Source organism: Heptranchias perlo, chromosome 8 (genome assembly GCF_035084215.1).
Source record: "Heptranchias perlo isolate sHepPer1 chromosome 8, sHepPer1.hap1, whole genome shotgun sequence".
Classification (NCBI taxonomy): Eukaryota; Metazoa; Chordata; class Chondrichthyes; order Hexanchiformes; family Hexanchidae; genus Heptranchias; species Heptranchias perlo.
This window is the reverse complement of record NC_090332.1, coordinates 65,769,664-65,784,415: the sequence shown is the minus strand read 5'-3', so window position 1 is coordinate 65,784,415 and position 14,752 is coordinate 65,769,664. Positions and strand designations below refer to the sequence as shown.

At 42.1% G+C, this 14,752-nt stretch overlaps 1 protein-coding gene across 1 annotated transcript in view; it reads right to left on the bottom strand.

Moving 5' to 3' along the window:
* Window positions 1-14,752, bottom strand: part of si:ch211-140l13.3 (centromere protein J) — a 147,350-nt gene that overhangs the window by 13,450 nt on the left and 119,148 nt on the right. Inside the window, exons 13-17 of the mRNA XM_067989562.1 lie at window positions 12,518-12,629; window positions 8,760-8,869; window positions 5,635-5,790; window positions 3,021-3,125; window positions 1,477-1,617 (exon numbers count right to left, since the gene is read on the bottom strand). Coding sequence (XP_067845663.1) covers window positions 1,477-1,617; window positions 3,021-3,125; window positions 5,635-5,790; window positions 8,760-8,869; window positions 12,518-12,629 — 624 coding nt within the window. The remainder of the gene's footprint in view (window positions 1-1,476; window positions 1,618-3,020; window positions 3,126-5,634; window positions 5,791-8,759; window positions 8,870-12,517; window positions 12,630-14,752) is intronic.

The following is a 14,752-nucleotide window of genomic DNA, read 5'->3' as shown; positions in this document are numbered from 1 at the left end:
GTTAACAACTACTTTATGTTTTCAACAACTCCCAATCCATTATGCTAGTTCCAAATAATTCCAAGGCCTCTAATTTTTTTTCCAATAACCACCCATGTCGAACTTTATCAAAAGCTTTCTAGAAATCCAAGTAGACAATATCCATTGGACTTCCTTCTTCCACTGATTTTCTTCCACAGGGGTAATATTATGAACTCACAGTCCTGGCATATAGCTCTGCCCACCTATATCTGGAATTCAGGCACACGTTCCCCATGATTTTACGTCCATTACTGAATTCCCGATAATCATTCCCACTGGGCAACGGTTCCCACCAGGAGCACACATTTTGCCAAAATTAGTCCTTATATGTACTGCCAAAGATGTTATGCAAATATCTGAAAAATGGCAAAGACAGCCCATAGATGGTGTTATTTGTTTTGAACGAACAGAGTTATTTTTCACACTTATTGAAGTTCCGTTATCGAGGAATCATATTACAGGATAAATTCTGGAAGACACTGCTCCTGCCATAGTCATTAAACTTAATGACCAGAAAATCGGGAGCCCTGCAAGTTGGGCATAATGACTTGCTGCAATCTGTGATCTGGGCTCCCATGACAGGAGCCGAGAAAGTAGAAAAATTTACTCTTAAATTCACCACCCCCCCCGCCGAAGTCTTCACTGTAGAATCTAACCAGAGTTGCCAAGACCTTTACATTTCCCATAACTGACTGGTTCAGATATACGTAGAAGGGTAACTGGAAATTTGTGGCCTTTTTTTAATCGCAGAATCCATGAAAATGCCCCAAGAAAATCGTACTGTTCTTCTCCCAGTCACTCCCTGTTCCTACCTGACACTGATGACACTCAGGGGATTGAACACTGCTGCATGTGTAAATTGGAATTCTCATGATAGATTTGCGAGATTAGGTTTCTTCCCTATATGACAGAGCAGCTGTTGACCACCCCCCCCCACCCCAACAGCAGGAGCGACATCAAGTAGGAGCCAGCAGCAACAGCAGTGAAGAGCAAATTGAGGTCAATGGAAATAAAAATTGGAAGAGATGTAAAACCAGCTGCCGATTCACTATCACCCATTTTACATTATCGCACAGTCAAAATTACCCCCAAAGATTCTGTAATTCCAATGAATGTGTTACAAGACTCTTGGATCACTGTGATTCCTCCAATAAAGACAGGAAAGGGGCCTCAATATAAAGCTGTGTGATTTTTATTTTTTAAATTACAAAACATAGAGCTATTATACCCTGAGAAACATAAGGGACGAGCCAATGGTTTGATATTTACTGCAGGTCTTGTGAGTTTTGGAAACATGATTTTTAAGGTCCTCAACATGAATAGATTATAGGTTGGAAACCATCCTATATAATAATGTCTCAAAAGCAGTGATACTACTTTTTTTTAAACAACTTAATTAGTTTGCACTGCTTTCTTAGGCCTGTAATAACTATAGTAGACAGCGTTTGCACATACCACTTTCTGGTCTGGCATGAACTGTTTCACGTCCCCATTGAAGAATGTGATAGTGACAGACTGTCCATCTGCACTGACCTCCTTTCTTGTGCCATTGCGAAAGCTGATGATTTGATTTCCATTTGTCAGGAACTGTTCCAACTGGGAGTAAAAAAGATAGGTGTTCACCTCAACATAATAGGTAGCCATGTGCACCTTTTAACTTTCCTTATCTTTGACACAATTATTATGAAGAGGTGGTAAATTCTAAATACATTTTGTGGTTGTATTTTTGTAACCGAATATTGTGTAGAAATTATTAAAACCAGCTGAATATTTTGATATAAGAAACAATCATACAAACAGTACCATTTGAATTTTAAAAATCATGCGTAATAACCAGCTGGTATGGCTCCAAATGACCCACAAACACATTTAGATTACAAATCAACAAATGTCATCTGAAGTACCTCTTTCTACTATTTAATGCGGACTTTAACCTATTTAAAATAAATGGGTTGACACCTCCACTAAAATAACAAGAGAAATTTAAGATGAACATGTAAGCATTTGTCTACTAGTGCCCTGCTGCACAAGTTTAGGACTCACAAGTACAGATACCACAAATTACTCATCCTCCTTATTTTGACCAAATACTTCAACGGACAATCAATAATTACACTCACGTCCCACTTCCTTTTCTATCTCTGCGAATAGAGATCTCTTCAAGAACTGCGCCAGCCAAACCCCAAAAATATTAGTGGGGTCACCCTTTAATCATTGGGGGGCGAGGGGGCGGGAGAGAAAGACCTGATTGTGCCCCTGTGGGGCCACGCTTGCCTGGCTCCACATTAGTACCAGCCTTTGTAAAATAGGATCCCTTCATCAAGTGCACATTTCATGTTCAACTATGCATTATCTAACACTTATATCTAAATTAAAATCCCCCTATCATTCCTTACCCTGTCCACTTCCCTGGTCCAGATCTCCCTGAATACTGTCAATCTCTCCTATTTTTTCCACTTGGCCACACAAGATACATTTATTATAGTAAAATTGGAATATTACGCAGCTACATTCTGTTTCTATTTTCAGCCACCTCTTCCTATAGCCGAGGGTTCAGAATGATCTGGGTTGCAAATTTCCCAAGGCCAATACAACGATGGTCCGTGACTGACTGACATTAAACGCATGACCGTAGAACTGATGCTGCCACTTTCCTCTCCCCTCTCCCCTCTCCCCAAAACAATGCAGTGCTCCTTCTACAAACCCAGCCAAAGAGGTGATGAATGTACCAGAGAGAACAGGTAAGTGTAAAAGTCAGTACTAGGACTCAAGCGCATGCATTTCCTCTCTTAAGTGGCAGTGCAATGCTCTACCACAATACTGACTGGCCATTCTCGTAGTAAATTATTTCTAAGTTAATCCACATATTCTATAATAGGTAAGAGTTTGAGTTCTTAGTGATGAGAATGAATTACCTCTGTAAGATGTAAAATATTAAACAATGAAATGTTTCTTTTTTTGTCAACACTGCATTTAAAATCTTTTTATTGCCCAATTACCTTGCCATCTGGGTACTGGATTTCCTCTCTGACACCGTCATGTGCAACTTTACTATTAAAATAAGTAGACTCTCTTCTTGATAAAACAGAGCTTGGCCGTTTAACCTGAAAAATCAAAACCAGTTCTTTACAGCTACCTAAAAAACCAAAGCGGTAGGAGCTCTGCAGAAAGGGCAAACAATGACTGAAAATCCCACGGCAGAAGCTGCAGATAGGTTACAACACTGAAAGAGGACCCTGGTTGTGAAATCAAATCGGTGGAATTACTAGAGACATTAGTGAACAGCTATCCCTTTTCATTCCTCCCACTGTACACCATATCCAGGTAAATAAATCCTCTGCAGGGTTTTGAGGACTTTGCTTTTACTATGTAAACAATGATGCCATATTTTAAAAGTTCAAGTTTACCAGGGAGAACATGTTGTGCTGCAAACTGATGATATAAAACTAATGCTTAAATGCAAAATAGGTAAAGTTAATGGTGGCAATTTTTTATAGATAATTTGATGAGCCATTTTGAATATAATTATGCTAACACCCTTTTATCCATTCATTGCACTTACATATTACATAAATCTAAAAAAGACAAATGATTGTGTGTACATGCAAAAAGGACTGACCACAATCTCCCTTCAATGTACTGTTTTTACTTTATGTACAAACAGGAGGAAGCAAAATCTGCTTCAGGAGCCTGAAGGGACATGTATTTTCCAGCTACAAAAGTTGCTGAATTTAAAGAAACTGAAGAATGTAAATCTCCTTCAGGAAGTTTTATTCTGGCCCAATTTGATGCACACATGCTTAACTTATACCTCCTACACACACTATGGGGGTTAAATTGAACAAGGCCAATAATCAGGCGTAGGTAGCGCAGTCCGTGACGAACCTGCGCCTGGTGCTTCCTGCGCAGGCAGCGCGAGACATTTGTTTGGCCTGCGTATTTACCGTCGAGCAGTGTTAAAAACTAGGCCTGACACAAGGATTCAAGGAAATGCACACTTTCCACCACAAGGAGGAGCCACAATCTCTTAAAGGGAGGATGTCTCTTAAAATCTCTTAAAGGTAACCGGTACCTGCTATCTGCTGTCTGCATGGAGTCTGAACAGAGATCAGACATCGCACACATAAAACACAGATGCAGGTCCTGTCCCAATGTTTACAAACTGATGAGTTATATAAAAACATTGAATAATGGTTGCGCATTACTAAATCCCACATCTTCCAATCTGCTTGCCAGGCCTCACCAATCTGCCGATCTGAGTTTGTACCAGGCCTGCGAGAGTGCATGCATAATGCTTCTCTGCTGATGCACTAGAGGCCTTGGTGCAAGAGAAGGACAGAAAGAGGGACAACCTATATCCGCAGGGGGGCAGGAAGCCCTCCAGACATATGCTCAAATGGCAGTGTGAGGCAGCGGGGGACGAAGTCAATGCCAGGGGCATAGCACCACGAACATAGATGCAGTGCAGGAAGAAGTTCAATACTTTGACACGAGTGGTCAAGGTGAGTGAGATCAACTGTCAAGTGGCATCTCCTACCAGCTGCTATACTAGTCATATCCTTTACTTCATGCACTGCATCCCCCATCACCCACATACCAACAAACTCTTTCCATCAGTACTCAACTCTACCAACCAGATGCTTCCTCTCATCGTTACACATTACCACTGTTGCAAGCCGCCCACCCACAATTCACAGGCCACACACACTGGCAGCTATTCAACCATGACAGGCACATTACCCAGACACATGTCCCACTTTCTTGCAGGAGAAGGTAGCACATTACAGGAGGCAGCAAGTGGCAGTGGCATTTAGCCCCTTATGCCTGTTCTGCCATTCAATGAGATCATGGTGGACCTGTGACCTAACTCCATATACCCACCTTAGCCCCCCTATCCCTTAATACCCTTGGTTCATAAAAATCTATCAATCTCAGATTTAAAATTCACAATTGAGCTAGCATCAACTGCTGTTTGCAGAAGAGCGTTCCAAACTTCTCACACCCTTTGCATGTAAAAGCGTTTCCTAACTTCACTTCTGCACGTCCTGGCTCTAAATGTTAGGCTATGTCCCCTCGTCCTAGTATTCAAGTATAGGAGACCTCCAAAAACAGTTATAAATGCATCAGCAGCCAGAAGCAATAATCCAGCAACTAACCTGTAAATCCTGCATGGAGCCTTTAAATAGCACTTGTGGGGGGGGTCCTCCGGGCACTTTAAGATATGTTCAGATGGTCGCGATTAAGACTGCGTTGAGTGGAGCGTTAAGTCCCAAAATGGTGTCTATCACTTTAAATCAGCGTTGCACACTGATTGTATCCATTTTCTCCTTACTTTACATGCTGCCGGCGTTCATTATTTGCGCATGCATTAATACCTGTACCAAGATGGCGTCCGGCGCGTCTCACGCTAGAAACGTGCATGTGCAGCCAAGACGCCATCTTGGCACTTTGAGTAGCCACGTAGCGCCGAAACAACGGGCGCTACACGGCCTAATTTCTAGCCCATTGTTTGTACCTGACTAATGTTTTGTATAATGCTGCAGACTATGGTTCAGAATTAAGTGATTAGTTCTATTAAGGATACCAACATTAGTGACTATAAAAAATACAAACCTTCTGTTCAAGGTCAAAAGCTATCTGTTTACCATCCAGTGGGGTCTTTCTCCCATTTGGGGTTGCACTGCGACTCCTGCGGCCTGAAGGAGGTCTCTCTTCTGGTCTGGAGACTGTCTCAGCTGCGCTCCTGTTTAAAGCCTTTGTTTCCTGTATCTGTGTTAACAATGTGAAAAGTACTTAATCAAAGACAACTCCCTCCAAAAATACGTATTTACTCAATGAAGCAATTACACAAGTGCATTACTCTTAGTTTAATCATTAGTTGTCTATATTATTGGTAATATACTGTTTCTTTTTAATAAGACAGCAAGAAGCTGTTGCAGAAACAATTGATGCACTAAACAATTAAAGCTACAATAATCTATGAACGTCAAACAAATAATACCACAAATGAGTCTAAAAAAGGCGTAGTTATCACCAGAATTTTAAAAAAAACAAGTACATCATAGGTGAGATCGATCTGGCACAGAATGACTTTAATGTTGAATTGGAAAGTTGTGCCTTCTATTCAATTTACACTACAGGGTTTAGAAAAATGGTAAGGTGTACTTTCCAATGGGGCACTCTGAGGCAATATAAAGGTAGGTTCGGGAATCCAAGTTAAAAATGCGATGGATCTGGAGCATGCAACTGAAAACTGAAACTAAAATAAATAAATATTGGACCGTCAGCTGAAATAAAAGTAGGAAGAAAATGACTCAGAATATATTAAAAAACCGAGACAACTCTGTGTTTGGGCTCAGTTAAAAATAGTAAATTGAAGCATTCAGGGAGGCCTTGCAGACGGGAGAGGGGGTGGAAACAGGGAACAGGACCAAAAAAAAAACTGAGAACGTGGGTAGATTTTATGAATTAGCACTCCTGAAGCAGAGCTTTGCACAGAGGTAATGCCTATCGGGAATTTAGGTGTGGAGGTCAGTGCACCTGGATGGTTTAATAGCAGGAAGCGACACTCTGACCTCCACAGACAAGTTTATGATGGGCACTCCAGCTGCACAAAGCTCTGTTAGGAGTGCTAATTCATAAAAAAATCCTAGCCCCATATCTAATAAATGAAATTAAATGTATAATCAAAGTAATTATAAAATGATGCCAGTAAAAAAGACTCAGGATTTACAAATGGGAACAAAATTTAGCAAATGGGTGTGCAGTTTGTAAAGTGCACAAAAAGTTTCTTAGTTTAGAAGAATGAGAAGTGATCTCATTGAAACTTATAAGATTCTGAGGGGGCTTGACAGGGTAGATGCTGAGAGATTGTTTCCCCTGGCTTGAGAGTCTAGAACTAGGGCACACAGTCTCAGGGTAAGGGGACTGAGATGAGGAGGAATTTCTTCACTGAGGGTTGTGAATCTTTGGAATTCTCTACCCCAGAGGGCTGTGGATGCTGAGTCATTGAGTACATTCAAGGCTGAGATAGATAGATTTTTGGACTCTAGGGGAATCAAGGGATATGGGGAACGGGCAGGAAAGTGGAGTTGAGGTCGAAGATCAGCTATGATCTGAATGATTGGCAGAGCAGGCTAGAGGGGCCTACTCCTGCTCCTATTTCTTATGTTTCTTATGCTCTTTGTTCAAGCCTTCTGGTAGAGGCAGGTATCCTGCCACATAATTCGATAAACTGACATTGACACCAACGAACAGGTTAGAGACTGGTACTCTGCTAACCACATCATTCAACTGACCAATTACAGGAGACATCTGTCAGCCGCATGATTCCCAAAGGCCAATTAGCTTGCAAAAATGGGCAGAAAAATGATTTTCCTTACTGTGCCCTATTTTTGGAATTAAAACTCTATAACATGTGGGCACAAATTTTGAATGCATGCCCTGGAATGTCTCAGAGCCTGCATCCCCAGTACAACAAAAAACACACACACAATCATTAAGGACCCACTCCCTACAATAATTTTTTTTTAAAGTGAATAAAAAATAAAGTGTCTCCCTATCATCTGCAGTTTTATATAGGAGTCAGTCATTACCCTATTCCTCCCAGACACCCAGATTTGCAGACAGACTCTTAATAAATCCTACAAGTAAAAACTAAATAACACTTAGTAACTTACTAAACCATTCAACATTATTTACAGCAAAGAATCATTTTTATTAATTATTGAGGGGTGGTGCAGGCAGATTCAATTGTGGCTTTCAAAAGGGAATTGGTTAAGTACTTGAAGGGAAAAAATTTGCAGGGCTACGGAGATAAGGCGGGGGAGTGAGACTAACTGGATTGCTCTTGCAGAGAGCTGGCACGGACTCGATGGGCTGAATGGTCTCCTTCCGGGCTGGAACATTTCTATGATTCTATGATAAATTATAATCTGCACAGTCTTTGTTTACAAGCAAGTAATATGTCTGTTAGACTATTGTGTAACTTATCCACTACACACCATCACTCCCAATGGTACAACAATGTTGAGCAGCCTGTAACTACAATAATATATTTTTTAACAACTTTATAAATTTGTCTCTGGAGACCGTTGATGGTACTTTGGTAATTTTAGGTTTGTACTTTATGTATTTATAGGAGGGTCATTGAAATTCCATGATTGACCATTCATTTAAAACTGTGAATGCAGCCCCTCCATGAACCCATCTACTACCACCTCCATGTGCCGCTCTTTAAATTGGGCTTGACAAAGTCAACAGCCACTCACAAAGACAGCATTTTACTCTCTCCTTTGCAGTCCACAGTTGGCTGACTACAACTGTCAGCACCTACACTGATTAACAGGCAACTTAAGTGAGATTGACGTCTGAAACTTGTATTAATGCAACTGCATTGTGGCTGACCAGTTTTCTACCTTTCCTCCTATAAATTCATGTTTCACAAATTTGAAAGCACAGAAATACCTGCCAGCCATCATTTTGATTGGCGGTTGTTCAAATCTGAAAAAACTTTTTATTACTAAAAAAAGCAAAATATACTCTTTAAAAAATTGTCAGTTTTCCCCCAACCCACAATAAACAACATCTCATTAGGCATTGTTCACAACAGCAACTTAGACAATATATACATCGCAAACACTATTTTTAGTAATCAAGTTATTTAAATTCTTATGTTTCAGACTGTATAACCCTATTCACGGGCAGTGCAGCTTTAATGGTTTGATGTTTTCAGTTACCTGTAGTTTAGTAGCGTTACTCTGGGACCTGGACATTAACACGTGATCTCTTGTTTCCAACGGCATGCAGGAATTATCCTCTGAACTACCTGAATTGAAAGATTGGACACCTAAAAAATCAGAGGCAGTTATTAACATTTTTCAATGTGATTTCTGTGCATGTCTCAAGAATTTAATGTTTGAACAGCTGAATATCTAAGTGAATTTGACAAATGTAGATATGTACAATAATCTGCATTACCAACCGACTGGTGCTTCACACCAAGTGCTATCATGTTGCAGCATCAAGTGGGAGCAACTGATGTCTCCTTCCATTCACTGACCTCAGCTGGGTCATCTGGGGGATGTGTTGAGTGAAGAGGAGGGGTGCCCTCAGGAGATGATGGACCAGCTAGCAGCACCAGAACCTGACACCAATCTTTGAAATAAATCTCACCCATAGATCCAGGAGGGTGAATGTGAAGCTAGGTACAGTTTGACCTCATCATGCTGACCAAGCAGGTACAAAATAAGGTCAGACTCCCTCACCTCTAAAATTAAAAAAAAAGAAACCCAGAGCTCTGCACCCCTTGTCCTGCTGCTCCCTACCAGTAACAGGCTGTGGCTCTACATCCAACAACCTTGGTACCCCATGGAGCACCTGTCCCAGCCCCTTCTCCTGCTCTGCTAGAAAGAGGGAAGAGTTCTTGCTTCTCTGGTGAGTCACCGCTGCTGCCAATAAGTACAGGGTTTATGCCAGTGGCTGACCTACAGGCACTCAGCTACTCCCCACAGTTCCCTGCCAAACCTGAAAAGAACATCCTCTCCCATTCCTAGCCCAGGACCCCAACTGAATGCTTTAAACAAGACCCTGAACTTTAAAATCCTGACAACCAACTCAGCATTGAAGCAAACAGCTGATCTTCCAGTCTGGAGAAAGGAGGCACTCAACATTAAAGCTGTGCTGGTTCCTGCTTCAAAGTCAGACCCCACAGAACACTTCAAGCAAGAAGTTCCTTGTGCCCCCACAACATGGCAGTGCCAGCCAGTCAAATAGAGGATGAAATCTGACTGGACATCTATTGTAAAGACCTATAGGAAATCCCACCACAGGCCAACCAAAGACAATTTCATCTTGCTAATGCCACCACACAGACAGTGATGTTGCTGGCCCACCCAAATGTTCAGGTAACCAACCAAGACCCCATACAGCTGCCAAAGACATTCTTTGGACAATGTAAAGGTCCCACTATCATCACCAGGTCAATTCTAGACAGCTGCAGGTACAAGGGAGGAGTTGGAGTGTGGAGAGCATTAAGGAGGTGTAGGCCGCTCAGAAATCTCATTACTTGCTTTGATGGAATTTGAAATTACGACATCTGAGTCGCTAGTTCTGAAGTTCAAGTGGGGACACCGATATGTTCAAAATGAAGATAAGGGCTATATTCAGTGCCCTATTGAGGATTTGTGGAATAGCACCTTAAAAATGACCACAAAGGCTGCCAGATTATCTTTAAAACCCAACTAGTTCACTAATGTCCTTCAGAGAAGGGAACCTGCTGCACTAATCTGGCCTACATGTGACTCTAGTCTGGTTGACTCTTAATGCTCATTGTCTGGTGACTACAGATGGCCATAAATGAGGCCTTGTCAGCATTGCCCACATCCTAAGAACAATTGTTTTTTAAAGCATGAGTCAGCAGTTTCAGAAGGCGCAAGAAAATTGTTGGAGAGAAAAACAAAGACACTACTGCAGAACATGATGGTTCCTGAGCTGTAGGTATCACAAAAAATGTCATACCAAGAAAAGCAGTTGTTCCAGATGCATGAGATTAAATAGGTGTTTCAACATTTCATTCACTTAATCTTTTGGGAGGAACAGAAACTTGCAGAACTCAGTTGTTCACAAAAATAACCTGAACCAAGAGATTTTAAACTGGACTAAATTCTACAAGAAACATGACACAGGGAGTAGATAAAAAAATTCACCAGGGGCTCAATTTTAAAAGCAAAGTCCGGGTTCATTGGGGGCGGGGGAGCAAAGAAAATCAGAGAAATCCGGAGCGCGCACGACCCAGAGTCATCTGGGTGCGTGCGCCGTTCCCGAACCCGGAAGTCCCGCCATCTTACAATATTTAAACAAGCAAATGTACCTCACTGAGGTACTTAAGGTAGTTTATTTTTAGCATATTGGCCACTTAAAAAGATTTTGACCTTACCTGGGCGGTTTTCCCGCGGCTTCCGATCCACGCCTGGTGAAACCAGATGAAACCCACTGAAACCAGGCATGATGGGCCGGATCAGTGAAAAATAAACTAAATAAAATTACATTTCCCATTGTAAAAAAATAAATAAACATACCTTACAAACGATGTCACCTGCACCCCCTCCTGCTCTCATGTATAATGTCTCTTCTCCCCTTCCGATATCCGCTGTCTCTCACCCACCCCGATGTCCGAGTCTCTCCCCCACCTCCGACGATGTCCGATGTCTCCTCCCCCCTCCCTGATCTTTGTCTCCCCCCACCCCCACTCTCCCTCGCAACAGCTGATGCGGTCTCTAGAATCATTGAATCATAGAATCACAGAAAATTTACGGCACAGAAGGAGGCCATTTGGCCCATTGTGTCCATACCGGCTGAGAAACGAGCCGCCCAGCCTAATCCCACTTTCCCGCATTTGGTCCGTAGCCCTGCAGGTCACGGCTCTTCAGGTGCACATCCAGGTATTTTTTAAATGAGTTGAGGGTTTCTGCCTCTACCACCCTCTCAGGCAGTGAGTTCCAGACCCCCACCACCTTCTGGGTGAAAAAAAAATGTCCTCATTTCCGCTCTAATCCTTCTACCAATCACTTTAAATCTATGCCCCCTGGTTATTGACCCCTCCTCTAAGGGAAATAGGTCCTTTCTGTCCACTCTATCTAGGCCCCTCATAATTTTGTACACCTCAATCAAATCACCCCTCAGCCTCCTCTGTTCCAAGGAAAACAACTCCAGCCTATCCAATCTGTCATCATAGCTAAAATTCTCCAGTCCTTGCAACATCCTTGTAAATCTCCTCTGCACCCTCTCTAGTGCAATTACATTCTTCCTGTAATGTGGTGACCAGAACTGTGCGCAGTATTCAAGCTGTGGCCTAACTAGTGTTTTATACAGTTCCAGCATAACATCCCTGCTTTTATATTCTATGCCTCGGCTAATAAAGGAAAGCATTCCATATGCCTTCGTAACCACCTTATCTACCTGTCCTCCTACCTTCAGGGATCTGTGGACATGCACTCCAAGGTCCCTGACTTTCTCTACACCTCTCAGTATTCTCCCATTTATTGTATATTCCCTTGCCTTGTTCGCTCTCCCCAAATGCATTACCTCACACTTCTCTGGATTAAACTCCATTTGCCACTTTTCTGCCCATCTGACCAGTCTGCAGCTTTCCTCCTCACTACCAACCACCTGGCCTATCTTGTGTCGTCTCACTCTCTCTCTCTTTCTCCCCCCCCCCACCCCGGATGTGCAGATCCTACCGGCAATCAGTGGGTTGCGATCACCCACTTACTTCCATTCCAGGTTTGGCGCCTACAAATCACCCCCCACTCCCGCTGCCATTTCGCCGCCTTTTTAAATTGAGCACCAGATGTGATTGACAGGTCTATGAAATAACTACAAACAGTTCTGTGTTTATCTGCAATGCAGTCATCTAACAATCAACAACAAACATTTCTAAAATATAGTTACATTACAATTAAGCTCAACTTGCTTGGAATTAAACCAGAAATCTTACCCCTTGCACGGCCGGCAGAATTTGCTCTTTGGAACACACTTAGATTTAAGCTTGGTGCCGGTGACTTTCTCTCATGTCCCCTTTGACGATTTAAAGTGGATCGCTGAATACTCTAAAACAGATGAGCGTAACCTGATTTGAAGTGGAAGTGCATTTTGAGATAAAGAATTTCTATACCGTGGTTATCTTCCTTCTTCTCTCTGCCCTTTGCACTGTTTTAATACAATTTTTTCTTCTTTTCTCCATACCATGACACCGTACCCAGCTAAGAAAGTGAGCAGTTACCTCTTTCGAGGAGTCTATTACAACTGCTCTTGAGCCTACTGCCAAGAAATCAACCCAGCCTGACTCACCCTCATATTTTCCCACTATTTCTATCAAGATGCGCTTCACCTCCACATAGTACCTCCTCCTTACAGTAGTCAAGATCTGGAATTTGGTGTGCGGTGAAACATGGGAATGAACATGTGTCCTCCCACTCCACATCGACATACCAGATGGTAGCACCATCTCAGCCCAACAATGTTCTTACATGCCTGTTTTTTATTTATCTATATAATAGCCCCAAAATTGTTCGGCCATTCTGCGGGACGCCTGCTGTAAAATCAGCAGGACTATGCTGGGGAAGTTGCAAACTCGGTTGGGACCCGAGTACTCCAATTCCCAGCGTTAAGTGTGAGTATCCAAGGTGGGCTTGTGGGGGCAGGGCCTTCGCTCACCTTTACAAGGTCATTGACATGAGGGGGACAGTGATTCCCTAATGCGGGAGTACCTGCCGTCTGGTCCTCAGTCTAGACCTGGCGCAGCATTGGCACTGGTATGCCTGGAGGCCTAACTTGTCAAAACCAGTAGATGTGGGGCTCACCTGGTTTCAGGTTCAGGAGGAATTTTTTTCTTTAAAAAAATCATAAAATGGCCCCCAGCGACAGGGGGCCAGGATCAACATATTTCTGGGAGAAGGGAGGAGCCCTGTCACCCGCCAGGTCGGCAAGCTTCTGCTGTTGTCACTGCAATTATGTCCCCAAACTGCTGAAGGGTCACCCTGCAAGCCCCTTCTTCTGACTCCATGAACAATGGCCTAGAAATTGGGTCGCATAGTGCATGTTTTCCCATGCTATTCCATTTCTAGGCCTATATGTATAACATATTAAAAATCTTATATCTGTATGCACATCCTATTGGTGCTACTTGACTTTCTGTTGCACATTTTTGTGTCACATTTTCATTATAAATTCCAATGTCCACATTTATAATAGAAAATATCTATGTAAACTTGTAACTGATTCATAATCTGGCCACTCAAAATGCTTCTGAATTATTTTTTCAGGAGCCATTTTAACTTAATAACTGAAATTTCTAATGTCCAAAATAAGGGATTAACCAAAACAATAAAAAAAATGACATTTCATAATAACGTGATTACATTTATCCACCGAATTGCCTTTTGTGTCTTTGAATGCCAGCATTAAAGTTTCTACCTGAAGGCCTCAGCCTTTCCCAAAAGCCAGGGGACTTGGAGTTGAAATTTTTCCCGAGATGTGATGTTATGAGCTAAATTTAGATAGTGCAGTCTGAGCATTTGCAGCGTACCAGGCTGCCTCAGTACCAGTCAGCTACACTGGGGCATATTTTTTTTATTTCCCTTCTTCTAACAGTTTCTGCTCAAATGTTTTTCAAAATTATTTGAAGAAAAGCTAAAGAACAAATTTCAAAAGCTTTAGAGAGGTAAAATACATATTGAGTATTCTTTTAAACAGAGGCAAATGTGTGAGAGGCAGAAAAAATGAGAATGCTCTGATGACACGCCTATTGTAGCCTTTGTTTTGTATTCCATAAACCTTAGAAAATGAAAGAGAGAGAGAGAGACTAGGTTAGAGAGAGGGTTGAGAGAGAGGGAGGAGGGGAGAAAGAGTCATTCTTCCTTCATGTAATGTTACATAAATTTTCAAAAAAAACCAAGTTGAATTTAAAGCCGGCTAATTACCTAATCTGTGTTCTGTTGAAAGAAAAGATCAATGCAAATGGCGTACACCCGTGAGACAGAGAGAAAGACGCAAATAGAAAAACTGACAGGAAGTTTCTTTCCTCATTCTAATCTGATTTATTTTTTAAAACACTAGTTGAATTTTGAAAGCAAATAAAGGGCTCGATTTTAGCACCCGCGATCGGATGCGTTGGTAGCGGGGGGGCTACGAATATCAGGGATTCCCGGGGCGGGTCGGTAGCCCGGCTCCA